The following is a 13,470-nucleotide window of genomic DNA, read 5'->3' as shown; positions in this document are numbered from 1 at the left end:
TCCATATATAATGGGCCCCATACACTGCTCCATATATAATGGGCCTCATACACTGCTCCATATATAATGGGCCCCGTACACTGCTCCATATATAATGGGCCTCATACACTGCTCCATATATAATGGGCCCCGTACACTGCTCCATATATAATGGGCCCCGTACACTGCTCCATATATAATGGGCCTCATACACTGCTCCATATATAATGGGCCCCGTACACTGCTCCATATATAATGGGCCTCATATACTGCTCCATATATAATGGGCCCCGTACACTGCTCCATATATAATGGGCCCCATACACTGCTCCATATATAATGGGCCTCATACACTGCTCCATATATAATGGGCCCCATATACTGCTCCATATATAATGGGCCCCGTACACTGCTCCATATATAATGGGCCCCATATACTGCTCCATATATAATGGGCCTCATACACTGCTCCATATATAATGGGCCCCGTACACTGCTCCATATATAATGGGCCTCATACACTGCTCCATATATAATGGGCCCCGTACACTGCTCCATATATAATGGGCCCCATATACTGCTCCATATATAATGGGCCCCATATACTGCTCCATATATAATGGGCCCCATACATTGCTCCATATATAGTGGGCCCCATATACTGCTCCATATATAATGGGCCCCATATACTGCTCCATATATAGTGGGCCCCATATACTGCTCCATATATAGTGGGCCCCATACACTGCTCCATATATAGTGGGCCCCATATACTGCTCCATATATAATGTGCCCCATATACTGCTCCATATATAGTGGGCCCCATACACTGCTCCATATATAATGGGCCCTAGTGGGCCCCATACACTGCTCCATATATAATGGGCCCCATATACTGCTCCATATATAATGGGCCCCGTACACTGCTCCATATATAATGGGCCCCATACACTGCTCCATATATAATGTGCCCCATATACTGCTCCATATATAATGGGCCCCATATACTGCTCCATATATAATGGGCCCCATATACTGCTCCATATATAGTGGGCCCCATATACTGCTCCATATATAATGGGCCCCATACACTGCTCCATATATAATGGGCCCTAGTGGGCCCCATACACTGCTCCATATATAATGGGCCCCATATACTGCTCCATATATAATGGGCCCCGTACACTGCTCCATATATAATGGGCCCCATACACTGCTCCATATATAATGGGCCCCATATACTGCTCCATATATAATGGGCCCCATATACTGCTCCATATATAATGGGCCCCGTACACTGCTCCATATATAGTGGGCCCCATACACTGCTCCATATATAATGGGCCCTAGTGGGCCCCATACACTGCTCCATATATAATGGGCCCCATATACTGCTCCATATATAATGGGCCCCATATACTGCTCCATATATAATGGGCCCCATATACTGCTCCATATATAGTGGGCCCCATACACTGCTCCATATATAATGGGCCCCATATACTGCTCCATATATAATGGGCCCCATATACTGCTCCATATATAGTGGGCCCCATACACTGCTCCATATATAATGGGCCCTAGTGGGCCCCATACACTGCTCCATATATAATGGGCCCCATATACTGCTCCATATATAATGGGCCCCGTACACTGCTCCATATATAATGGGCCCCATATACTGCTCCATATATAATGGGCCCCATATACTGCTCCATATATAATGGGCCCCGTATACTGCTCCATATATAATGGGCCCCATATACTGCTCCATATATAATGGGCCCTAGTGGGCCCCATACACTGCTCCATATATAATGGGCCCCATATACTGCTCCATATATAATGGGCCCCGTACACTGCTCCATATATAATGGGCCCCATACACTGCTCCATATATAATGGGCCCCGTACACTGCTCCATATATAGTGGGCCCCATATACTGCTCCATATATAGTGGGCCCCATACACTGCTCCATATATAGTGGGCCCCATATACTGCTCCATATATAGTGGGCCCCATACACTGCTCCATATATAATGGGCCCCGTACACTGCTCCATATATAATGGGCCCCATACACTGCTCCATATATAATGGGCCCCATATACTGCTCCATATATAATGGGCCCCATATACTGCTCCATATATAATGTGCCCTATAAGATGCTCCAAACATTAATAAAAATCTGAACTCCTCCGCTCTCCTCATCCTCCTCCGTCTCTCTGCACTGACTGCTCAGGCGGAGGACTCACAGACATGACATTATCGGCAGTCAGGAGATGGTGGAACAGGGAGAGGTGCCGAGGCCCGGAGTAAGCAGGGGACCCTCTTGTTGGTGCCGGCACTGGCACAGGCACCGGGCCCCCATAGCTTGTGTCACCAACAGCAAGTGGCCCCCGCCTCCTTAGGGCCCCGGCACTTGTCCAGATGCGCCCGATGCTGACGCCAGTCCTGTCCATGGGCTATATATCCATTGTGACCTAGTCTTGCTGCAGTCTGTAGGGATGAGTGGACCCGTGGAAGTTTGGACCCAAAATGCATTTTAAAGTTCGATTCAGGTACCAGAACTGTACCCGAACGTGAACCTGAACCTGAACCCCATTGAACACAATGGAGACCCGAACTTTGTAGCTGAAAAAGCAAAATCTCTCTGCCCCTGGAAGTCCAAACATTGCAATAGACCTCCAGGAGAAGTCCGGGTTCAGCGTTTAGCACACTGACTGTCCAGTACGAACCTCGAACTTCTAAGTTGGGCTTCGCTCATGTGTCGCACTGGCCAAGCCTCTAGTCTTAGGACCCACGGAGTGTGCACATTGGGGCCGGTTCACATTCTGCAGTTTTCTACGTCTCCGTTTTGCATCCGTGTTTGTGCTGGATTAGCGAGGAGCCTCGTTCTTCACAGTCGGTGAGTTTTCATGTTGGGGCGTAGGCTGAACCTGTCGCCCCGAATCTCCTCTACCAGGTGAGATCTCTGGAACGTGTCCTGCTCCTCACAGCGAATTCCTCCTGTTCAAGGGAGAATCCCATTATCAGCAGCCATGAGCACAATGGACGAGAGCCAGACTGGTGCTGCAGAAAGTGGCAGTGAGGATGAGGCTGCTTCTGCCACCGTCATCCACCACCAGGGACGGCACAAAGACGCCTGCGCCATTGTTAGACGTGTCTGCAGTGAGAACCGCACGGAGCATCCAGGAATCTGAGACAAGTCTTCAGTAAACGTCACTACAGCTGCAGCGCCACAGCATTGCGGTAAAACGGAGGCAATACTGCAACTCGCAGCTACACTGCATTCTGATCTGCAGGAAAGTTATGGCAGGCGCGGTACGGCATAAGGAACGTGCCTCTGACTCTGGAGCCCATATGACAAAACGCCAATAAAATACGTCAGTGCCCAGTTCCCCACCACTGGGGATGCCCTGCCGGCCAATGGTTCTTAAAGGGGAAGGGTCCTATGGACACACCTCTAGGGGTTAAATTCAGGTGTCCGGGCCGGTAACTTCCTCTTTCCCCAGGCGGACACCTGGAAGCTTGTTTGGTGGATAGATGTAAACGTGTTAAAAAAAAAAATAGTAATAGACTTAATGATTATGTGTATATAACTAACCATTGTTAACGTTACTAAGTCACAGCGGAAGAAGCGGAGGAGGGCAAAGATTCGTAACCGCTCGATGGCCAACTCGCCTGTCGATCGGGGACAGGAGCTCAGCGACGAGCAGCTCGTTACCAAATGTAATTGCCTTTCCTCTGCTGATGTAATTAATAAACTGTGACCGACCTGTTCTACCCACCGAGGACTGTGTGTGTTTCATGGCAGGATTGGCGGGAGGGGGGAAGGCGCTGGTCACGACACCCAGGTCTCCACAGTCTGAGGTCCCCTGCAGATTATCGAATATCAAACTGCAGCACGAGCAGCAATAGCATGGCGATACTACAGCGGCTCCACGACAGCGCCATGCCTGGTGTCCTGCATAGCATGCTGCTGCCTGGCACTGAGCTCTGTATTGAGGTGCGTAATAATAATAATTATTATTTATATAGCGCCGACATATTCCGCAGCGCTTTCCAGTTTCACAGTTCATACACAAGTCATAAGTTACAACGATAAAGATAATACAATGATTACAGCACAGTAAGCCGCCCCTGAGAGCTTACAATCTACAATGAGGTGGGGACGCACAGTGCAGGGGCTTATTTACAGTGGTGGTCCGGCCATGGTGGGGGATAGAGGCTGCAGGCGGTGGTCGCCGGCCACGATGTGTGGTGCTGTTGGGCGCGGTGGAGTTTGATGGAGGGTAATTCTCAGATAGATAGTGAATGGGCCACACACACACAAAAAGACTTTGGTTAGCAAATGTGATAGCCCTCTCTCAACAGATGTGTTTTGAGGGAGAGCCTGACACTGTGCACGTTGTGGATGGTCCTAATTTCTTGGGGTAGAGAATTCCAGAGGATTGGTGCAGCGCGGGAGAAGTTTTAGAGCCGGTAGTGGGAGGTACGGATTACTGCAGAGGTTAGTCAAAAGTCATTTGCAGAGCGTAACGAGCGGGTAGGCCGATAAACAGAATAGAGGGAGGAGATGAGGGGGGCCGCACTATGGAGAGGACGGGTAGGATGATAGACAGAAATGAGGGAGGAGATGTAGGGGGGCCACACTGTGGAGAGGATGGGTAGGTGGTAGACAGATGAGGAGGAGATGTAGGGGGCAGCACTGTGGAGAGGATGGGTAGGTGGTAGACAGATGAGGAGGAGATGTAGGGGGGCCACACTATGGAGAGGACAGGTAGGATGATAGACAGAAATGAGGGAGGAGATGTAGGGGGGCCACACTGTGGAGAAGATGGGTAGGTGGTAGACAGATGAGGAGGAGATGTAGGGCCGTACTGTGGAGAGGACGGGTAGGATGATAGACAGAAATGAGGGAGGAGATGTAGGGAGGTCCAGCACTGTGGAGAGGATGGGTAGGGTGATAGACAGAAATGAGGAGGAGATGTAAGGGGGCTGCACTGTGGAGAGGATGGGTAGGTGGTAGACAGATGAGGAGATGTAGGGGGCCACACTGTGGAGAGGATGGGTAGGTGGTAGACAGATGAGGAGGAGATGTAGGGGGCCGCACTGTGGAGAGGACGGGTAGGATGATAGACAGAAATGAGGGGGGAGATGTAAGGGGGTGCCGCACTGTGGAGAGCTTTGTGGGTAAGAACAAGTACTTTGAATTGTATCCTGTAATGAATGGGCAGCCAGTGTAACGACTGGCGAAGAGTGGACACGTCTGAGTAACGATTAGCCAGATGGACGACCCTGGCTGCTGCATTAAGGATGGACTGGAGAGGGGAAAGTCGAGTGAGGCAGAGGCCAATTAATAGAGCTTTACAGTAGTCCAGGCGGGAGTGGATTAGGGCGACAGTGAGGGTTTTTGTTGTTTCCATGGTGAGAAAAGGGCGGATTCTAGAGATGTTCTTTAGGTGTAAGCGGCACGAGCGGGCAAGAGATTGTATATGGGGGGTGAAGGAGAGATCGGAGTCAAACATAACACCCAGACAGCGCGCCTGCTGCCGGGGTGTTATTATGGTGCCACCCACGGAGAGGGAAATGTCAGATTTAGGGAGGTTAGTAGATGGCGGGAGCAGAAGAAGTTCAGTTTTGGAGAGGTTGAGTTTCAGATAGAGAGCGGACATGATGTTGGAGACTGCAGACAGACAGTCAGTGGTGTTCTGTAGTACAGCGGGGGTAAGGTCAGGGGATGACGTATATAGTTGTGTGCATTGAGTCCTGCTTTGAGTCCTGCATTTAGTTCTGCGTCGACTTCTGCATTAAGTTCAGCATTGAGTTCTGCTTTTAGTTCTGTATCAAGTTCTGCATTGAGTTCTGAATTTAGTGCCGCATTGACTTCTGCACTTAGGTCTGCATATAGTTCTGTGTTTAGTTCTGCGTTTAGTTCTCCTTTGGTTATGCGTTGAGTTCTGAATTGAGTTCCGAATTGAGTTCTGAATTGAGTTCTGAATTGAGTTCTGAATTGAGTTCTGAATTGAGTTCTGAATTGAGTTCTGCACTTAGGTCTGCATATAGCTCTGCGTTTAGTTCTGCATTGACTTCTGCATTGACTTCTGCATTGACTTCTGCATTGACTTCTGCATTGACTTCTGCATTGACTTCTGCACTTAGGTCTGCGTTTAGTTCTGCTTTTAGTTCCGCGTTTAGTTCCGTGTTTAGTTCTGCGTTTAGTTCTGCTTTTAGTTCCGCGTTTAGTTCCGTGTTTAGTTCTGCGTTTAGTTCTGCGTTTAGTTCTGCGTTTAGTTCCGTGTTTAGTTCCGTGTTTAGTTCTGCGTTTAGTTCTGCGTTTAGTTCCGTGTTTAGTTCCGTGTTTAGTTCCGCGTTTAGTTCTGCGTTTAGTTCTGCGTTTAGTTCCGCGTTTAGTTCTGCGTTTAGTTCTGCTTTTAGTTCCGCGTTTAGTTCCGTGTTTAGTTCTGCGTTTAGTTCTGCGTTTAGTTCTGCGTTTAGTTCCGTGTTTAGTTCCGTGTTTAGTTCTGCGTTTAGTTCTGCGTTTAGTTCCGTGTTTAGTTCCGTGTTTAGTTCCGCGTTTAGTTCTGCGTTTAGTTCTGCGTTTAGTTCCGCGTTTAGTTCTGCGTTTAGTTCTGTGTTTAGTTCCGTGTTTAGTTCCGTGTTTAGTTCCGTGTTTAGTTCCGCGTTTAGTTCCGCGTTTAGTTCCGCGTTTAGTTCTGCGTTTAGTTCCGTGTTTAGTTCCGTGTTTAGTTCTGCGTTTAGTTCCGTGTTTAGTTCTGCGTTTAGTTCCGTGTTTAGTTCTGCGTTTAGTTCCGCGTTTAGTTCTGCGTTTAGTTATGCGTTTAGTTCTGCATTTAGTTCCGCGTTTAGTTCTGCGTTTAGTTCCGTGTTTAGTTCCGTGTTTAGTTCTGCGTTTAGTTCCGTGTTTAGTTCCGTGTTTAGTTCCGTGTTTAGTTCTGCGTTTAGTTCCGTGTTTAGTTCCGCGTTTAGTTCTGCGTTTAGTTCCGTGTTTAGTTCCGTGTTTAGTTCTGCGTTTAGTTCCGTGTTTAGTTCCGTGTTTAGTTCCGTGTTTAGTTCTGCGTTTAGTTCCGTGTTTAGTTCCGCGTTTAGTTCTGCGTTTAGTTCTGCGTTTAGTTCCGTGTTTAGTTCCGTGTTTAGTTCCGTGTTTAGTTCTGCGTTTAGTTCCGTGTTTAGTTCTGCGTTTAGTTCCGTGTTTAGTTCCGCGTTTAGTTCTGCGTTTAGTTCCGTGTTTAGTTCCGTGTTTAGTTCTGCGTTTAGTTCTGCGTTTAGTTCTGCGTTTAGTTCCGTGTTTAGTTCCGTGTTTAGTTCCGTGTTTAGTTCCGTGTTTAGTTCCGTGTTTAGTTCCGCGTTGAGTTCTGCTTTTATTTCTGCATTGAGTTCTGCGTTGAGTTCTGTGTTTAGTTCTGCGTTTAGTTCCGTGTTTAGTTCCGTGTTTAGTTCTGCGTTTAGTTCCGTGTTTAGTTCCGCGTTTAGTTCTGCGTTTAGTTCTGCGTTTAGTTCCGTGTTTAGTTCCGTGTTTAGTTCCGTGTTTAGTTCTGCGTTTAGTTCTGCGTTTAGTTCCGCGTTTAGTTCCGTGTTTAGTTCCGTGTTTAGTTCCGTGTTTAGTTCCGTGTTTAGTTCCGTGTTTAGTTCCGCGTTGAGTTCTGCTTTTATTTCTGCATTGAGTTCTGCGTTGAGTTCTGTGTTTAGTTCTGCGTTTAGTTCCGTGTTTAGTTCTGCGTTTAGTTCCGTGTTTAGTTCTGTCTTTAGTTCCGTGTTTAGTTCTGCGTTGAGTTCTGCTTTTATTTCTGCATTGAGTTCTGCGTTGAGTTCTGCTTTTATTTCTGCATTGAGTTCTGCGTTGAGTTCTGTGTTTAGTTCTGCGTTTTTTTTTCTGCATTGAGTTCTGCATTGAGTTCTGCAATGAGTTCTGCAATGAGCTCTGCAAAGTCTCTGCCTATAGCTTCTTACTGTGTCATTTATTCCTACCGGTATTACTAGACATGGGTTGTTGTCTTTAGCACTGAAGAGCCCTGATACCTTATCAGACACATCTTTGATTTGGGCTTCTGGTACTCTCAGTAGGAAATCCCCCATGACCACCACTCTCCTTTTCTTCTTCACCACAGTGCTTCTTTTTCTCTTTTCTAGAGGCTTCTGATTCTTACTATGGTGTTCTTTTTGGGTAAAGCACTTTTTTGATGTTCGCCTTCATAGTTGTCCTGTGTGAGAGCCTGGTAGCGGTTCTTCAGCGGTATGGCTGCTGACGGCCTTATCCTCCTCCTGGTTCTTTGGTCGCAGGCTTCCATTTCTCTTCTTCTGCAGGTACATAGAAAGCTGCTTCTCTCCTGACATTATGAATAGTTATTTCTGCTCTGTCATTATCTTCTGCAGGAACAATGAGACGTTCCTCTCTTGGAACATTCTGACGAGATTCTTCTGCTCTGTCAGGAAATTCTCATCTTCTGTGATGAGCGTCAGTGTCACTCTTCTCTCCTGAAGACTTTGCCCCTTTTCCTCTAGCGGAGTCACAATCTGCATTTCTGGCAGTAAAGTTTGTCCTTTTCCTCTGACAAGTCAGTATTCATATAGCGCACATTGCAGCACCATGTCTCCGAAAGACATAAAGTTATGTGATGATCAGTAGTGTCCATCATACTGTACAAAGATCTACGGCAAGTCCAAGGGCAAAGCAAACAATTCACTCGGTCACAGAAGAATTATCCAATGTAAAGCGGAATAAATTAGTAATGGTCTGTGCATGTAGGAAGCGTCGCAGGGCGGCATGTTCAGGTCCAATGAGGGGGCAATTAGTGATGTCGGGGGCTGCGCTTGCCAGAACACGGCGTGAGCGTTTCATAATTAACCAAAGTAAAAATGAAGACAAAGCTATAAGTAGGAGCAAGATGTTATCTGCCGTGATCCCCTACAATGGCCAGAGTCGGAGAGTGCCCGAGGGCTCAGGCCATTTACATAATGACCCCAGTACTGAAGAAGCTGAGCGGGGGCTTTTGTCCGGACCCTCCTCTGCGGCCTCAGCGGCTCCAGCTCAGTCTATAAAATGGAGAATTCAGATCCCCACTAAAGGATGATGATAGGTGTGCGCCCCAGGCCACGGCCATGAATGATGCGATTATGAGCTGAGAACCCCACATGACCCCACAAGTGCCCATCATGGGCCGCACCAGGACAATGCATCCTCCTCATGTGAGGGCACACGGACAGAAGCTATGAAGGGTTAATAGGACCGCGTTCTACTCTGAATACTCATAGACAAAAATGGAGATATGGTCCTAAAGGGGTGATGGCATTCCACATACCACATGGTGGCGGCACTGAGCACCTTCCTATGTGCGCACGAGACGCTAGCGGGCACCTATCTGGGGATCACAATGAGGCATAAACATGGAGCCAGCGCCCCATGTAGCATCCCACACATGGAAGAACCTGCTCACCTGATTTAGAGATGGAAGAAGAGATGATGTGACATGTGTGCAGCTTTCTACCATTTGTGTTCTGCCCATCCTGATCCACCTGGTTCATAAACACAATGCAGAAAACTGGGTGACAGCAGCCACTAGATGTCAGCACCTCTAAATGGTCAGAACCAATGCTGCATCTTGCCCTGAATGCAAAGAAATATTATATTACGTATTGTCTGTATTATGATTAAGGTAATGACTGGTGCTGATATGACTAGACCCAATATGATTGGTGTAGATATGACTGGTGCAGATACACTACCGTTCAAAAGTTTAGGGTCACTTAGAAATTTCCTTATTTTTGAAAGAAAAGCACAGTTTTTTTCCAGTGAAGCTAACATTAAATGATTCAGAAATACACTCTATACATTGTTAATGTGATAAATGACTATTCTAGCTGCAGACGTCTGGTTTGTGATGCAATATCTTCATAGGTGTATAGAGGTCCATTTCCAGCAACCATCACTCCAGTGTTCTTATGGTACTTTGTGTTTGCTAACTGTGTAAGAAGGCTAATGGGTGGTTAGAATACCCTTGAATACCCTTGGGCAAGTATTTTAGCACAGCTGAAAACAGTTTGGCTGATTAGAGAACCTATAAACCTGACCTTCCTTTGAGCTAGTTGAGAATCTGGAGCATTACATTTGTTGGTTCCATTAAACTCTCAAAATGGCCAGAAAAAAAGAACTTTCATGTGAAACTCGACAGTCCATTGTTGTACTTAGAAATGAAGACTATTCCATGTGAGAAATTGCCAAGAAACTGAGGATTTCCTACAACGGTGTGTACTACTCCCTTCAGAGGAGAGCACAAACCGGCTCTAACCAGAGTAGAAGGAGAAGTGGGAGGCCCCGCTGCACAACTGAGCAACAAGACAAGTACATTAGAGTCTGTAGTGAGAAATCGACACCTCACAGGTCCTCAACGGGAAGCTTCATTAAATAGTAGACGCAAAACACCAGTGTCAACGTCTACAGTGAACAGGCGACTACGGGATGCTGGCCTTCAGGGCAGAGTGGCCAAGAAAAAGCCATATCTGAGACTGGCTAATAACAGGAGAAGATTAATATGGGCAAAAGAACACAGACATTGGACAGAGGAAGATTGGAAAAAAGTGTTATGGACAGACGAATCCACATTTGAGATGTTTGGATCACACAGAAGAACATTTGTGAGACGCAGAACAACTGAAAAGATGCTGGAAGAGTGTGACGCCATCTGTCAAGCATGGTGGAGGTAATGTGATGGTCTGGGGTTGCTTTGGTGCTGGAAAAGTGGGAGATTTGTACAAGGTAAAAGGGATATTGAATAAGGAAGGCTATCACTCCATTTTGTAACGCCATGCCATACCCTGTGGACAGCGCTTCATTGGAGCCAATTTCATCCTACAACAGGACAATGACCCAAAGCTACCTCCAAATTATGGAAGAACTATTTAGGGAAGAAGCAGCAGCTGGTATCTATGTGTAATGGTGTGGCCAGCACAGTCACCAGATCTCAGCACCATTGAGCTGTTGTGGGAGCAGCTTGACCATATGGTGAAGAAAGTGCCCATCACCCAAACCAACTTGTGGAGGGGCTTCTGGAAGCATGGGGGAAATTTCTCCAGATTAAAGGCTAGTTTCACACTAGCATTTTGCTGAGCTGCGGAGGGCTGCGGACTTCCTCTGTGAAGTCCCGCCCATGGCCGCACCTCCGCTGCTCATCTCCGCCCTCTTCCGCATGCGACCTGCGTACGTATCTTTAGCATTAGGTATGCAGGTCGTGCGGATGTATGCAGATGCCTCCGCATGCGTCGTTTTGACACTGCAGAGAAAAAAACAAATTCCAACCAGCTGCGCTTTACGCGGGTCGCCGCATCGTCAAAATGCACTGGTGCAGATATGATTGGTGCAAATCTAACTGGTACAGATATAACTGGTGCAGATATGACTGGAACAGATATGACTGGAGCAGATATTACTGGTGCAGATATGACTGGTGCAGATATGACTGGTGCAGATATGACTGGAACAGATATAACTGGTGCAGATATAACAGGTGCAGATATGACTGGTGCAGATATGACTGGAGCAGATATGACTGGAGCAGATATGACTGGAGCAGATATGACTGGAGCAGATATGACTGGAGCAGATATGACTGGAGCAGATATGACTGGAACAGATATTACTGGTGCAGATATAACAGGTGCAGATATGACTGGTGCAGATATGACTGGTGCAGATATGACTGGTGCAGATATAACTGGAGCAGATATGACTGGAACAGATATTACTGGTGCAGATATAACAGGTGCAGATATAACTGGAGCAGATATGACTGGAACAGATATGACTGGTGCAGATATAACAGGTGCAGATATAACTGGAGCAGATATGACTGGTGCAGATATAACAGGTGCAGATATGACTGGTGCAGATATGACTGGAGCAGATATGACTGGAGCAGATATAACTGGAACAGATATTACTGGTGCAGATATAACAGGTGCAGATATCACTGGAGCAGATATGACTGGTGCAGATATGACTGGTGCAGATATGACTGGTGCAGATATAACTGGAGCAGATATGACTGGAACAGATATTACTGGTGCAGATATAACAGGTGCAGATATAACGAGCAGATATGACTGGTGCAGATATGACTGGTGCAGATATAACTGGAGCAGATATGACTGGAACAGATATTACTGGTGCAGATATAACAGGTGCAGATATGACTGGAGCAGATATAACTGGAGCAGATATGACCGGTGCAGATATGACCGGTGCAGATATAAGTGGAGCAGATATGACTGGAGCAGATAAGACTGGTGCAGATATGACTGGAGCAGATATGACTGGTGCAGATATGACTGGTATAGATATGACTGGTACAGATATGACTGGAGCAGATATGACTGGAGAAGATATGACTGGAGCAGATATAACTGGAGCAGATATGACTGGAGCAGATAAGACTGGTGCAGATATGACTGGAGCAGATATGTCTGGTGCAGATATAACTGGAGCAGATATGACTGGAGCAGATATGACTGGTACAGATATGACTGGAGCAGATATAACTGGAGCAGATATAACTGGAGCAGATATGACTGGAGCAGATAAGACTGGTGCAGATATGACTGGAGCAGATATGACTGGTGCAGATATAACTGGAGCAGATATAACTGGAGCAGATATGACTGGTACAGATATGACTGGTACAGATATGACTGGAGCAGATATGACTGGAGAAGATATGACTGGTGCAGATATGACTGGAGCAGATATGACTGGAGCAGATATGACTGGTGCAGATATGACTGGTGCAGATATGACTGGTGCAGATATGACTGGAGAAGATATGACTGGTGCAGATATGACTGGTGCAGATATGACTGGTGCAGATATGACTGGTGCAGATATGACTGGAGAAGATATGACTGGTGCAGATATGACTGGAGCAGATATGACTGGAGCAGATATGACTGGAGAAGATATGACTGGTGCAGATATGACTGGAGCAGATATGACTGGAGCAGATATGACTGGAGAAGATATGACTGGTGCAGATATGACTGGTGCAGATATGACTGGTACAGATATGACTGGAGCAGATATGACTGGAGAAGATATGACTGGTGCAGATATGACTGGAGCAGATATGACTGGAGCAGATATGACTGGTGCAGATATGACTGGTGCAGATATGACTGGTGCAGATATGACTGGAGAAGATATGACTGGTGCAGATATGACTGGTGCAGATATGACTGGTGCAGATATGACTGGTGCAGATATGACTGGAGCAGATATGACTGGTGCAGATATGACTGGTGCAGATATGACTGGTGCAGATATGACTGGTGCAGATATGACTGGAGCAGATATGACTGGTGCAGATATGACTGGTGCAGATATGACTGGTGCAGATATGACTGGAGCAGATATGACTGGAGAAGATATGACTGGTGCAGATATGACTGGTGCAGATATGACTGGAGCAGATATGACTGG

General features: G+C 46.8%; 1 protein-coding gene across 1 annotated transcript in view; it reads left to right on the top strand.

The window, feature by feature from the left end:
• The first annotated feature begins 11,559 nt into the window (after positions 1 to 11,559).
• LOC138648156 (uncharacterized protein slr1819-like) overlaps positions 11,560 to 13,470 on the top strand; it is a 34,885-nt gene continuing 32,974 nt past the window's right edge. The window contains exons 1-3 of the mRNA XM_069737660.1: positions 11,560 to 11,821; positions 11,888 to 12,076; positions 12,126 to 12,344. Of these exons, the coding sequence (XP_069593761.1) occupies positions 11,560 to 11,821; positions 11,888 to 12,076; positions 12,126 to 12,344 (670 nt within the window). The remainder of the gene's footprint in view (positions 11,822 to 11,887; positions 12,077 to 12,125; positions 12,345 to 13,470) is intronic.

This window comes from Ranitomeya imitator, chromosome 8, assembly GCF_032444005.1.
Source record: "Ranitomeya imitator isolate aRanImi1 chromosome 8, aRanImi1.pri, whole genome shotgun sequence".
NCBI lineage: Eukaryota > Metazoa > Chordata > Amphibia > Anura > Dendrobatidae > Ranitomeya > Ranitomeya imitator.
The sequence above is the reverse complement of the archived record's forward strand: the minus strand, read 5'-3'. Positions and strand labels throughout refer to the sequence as shown.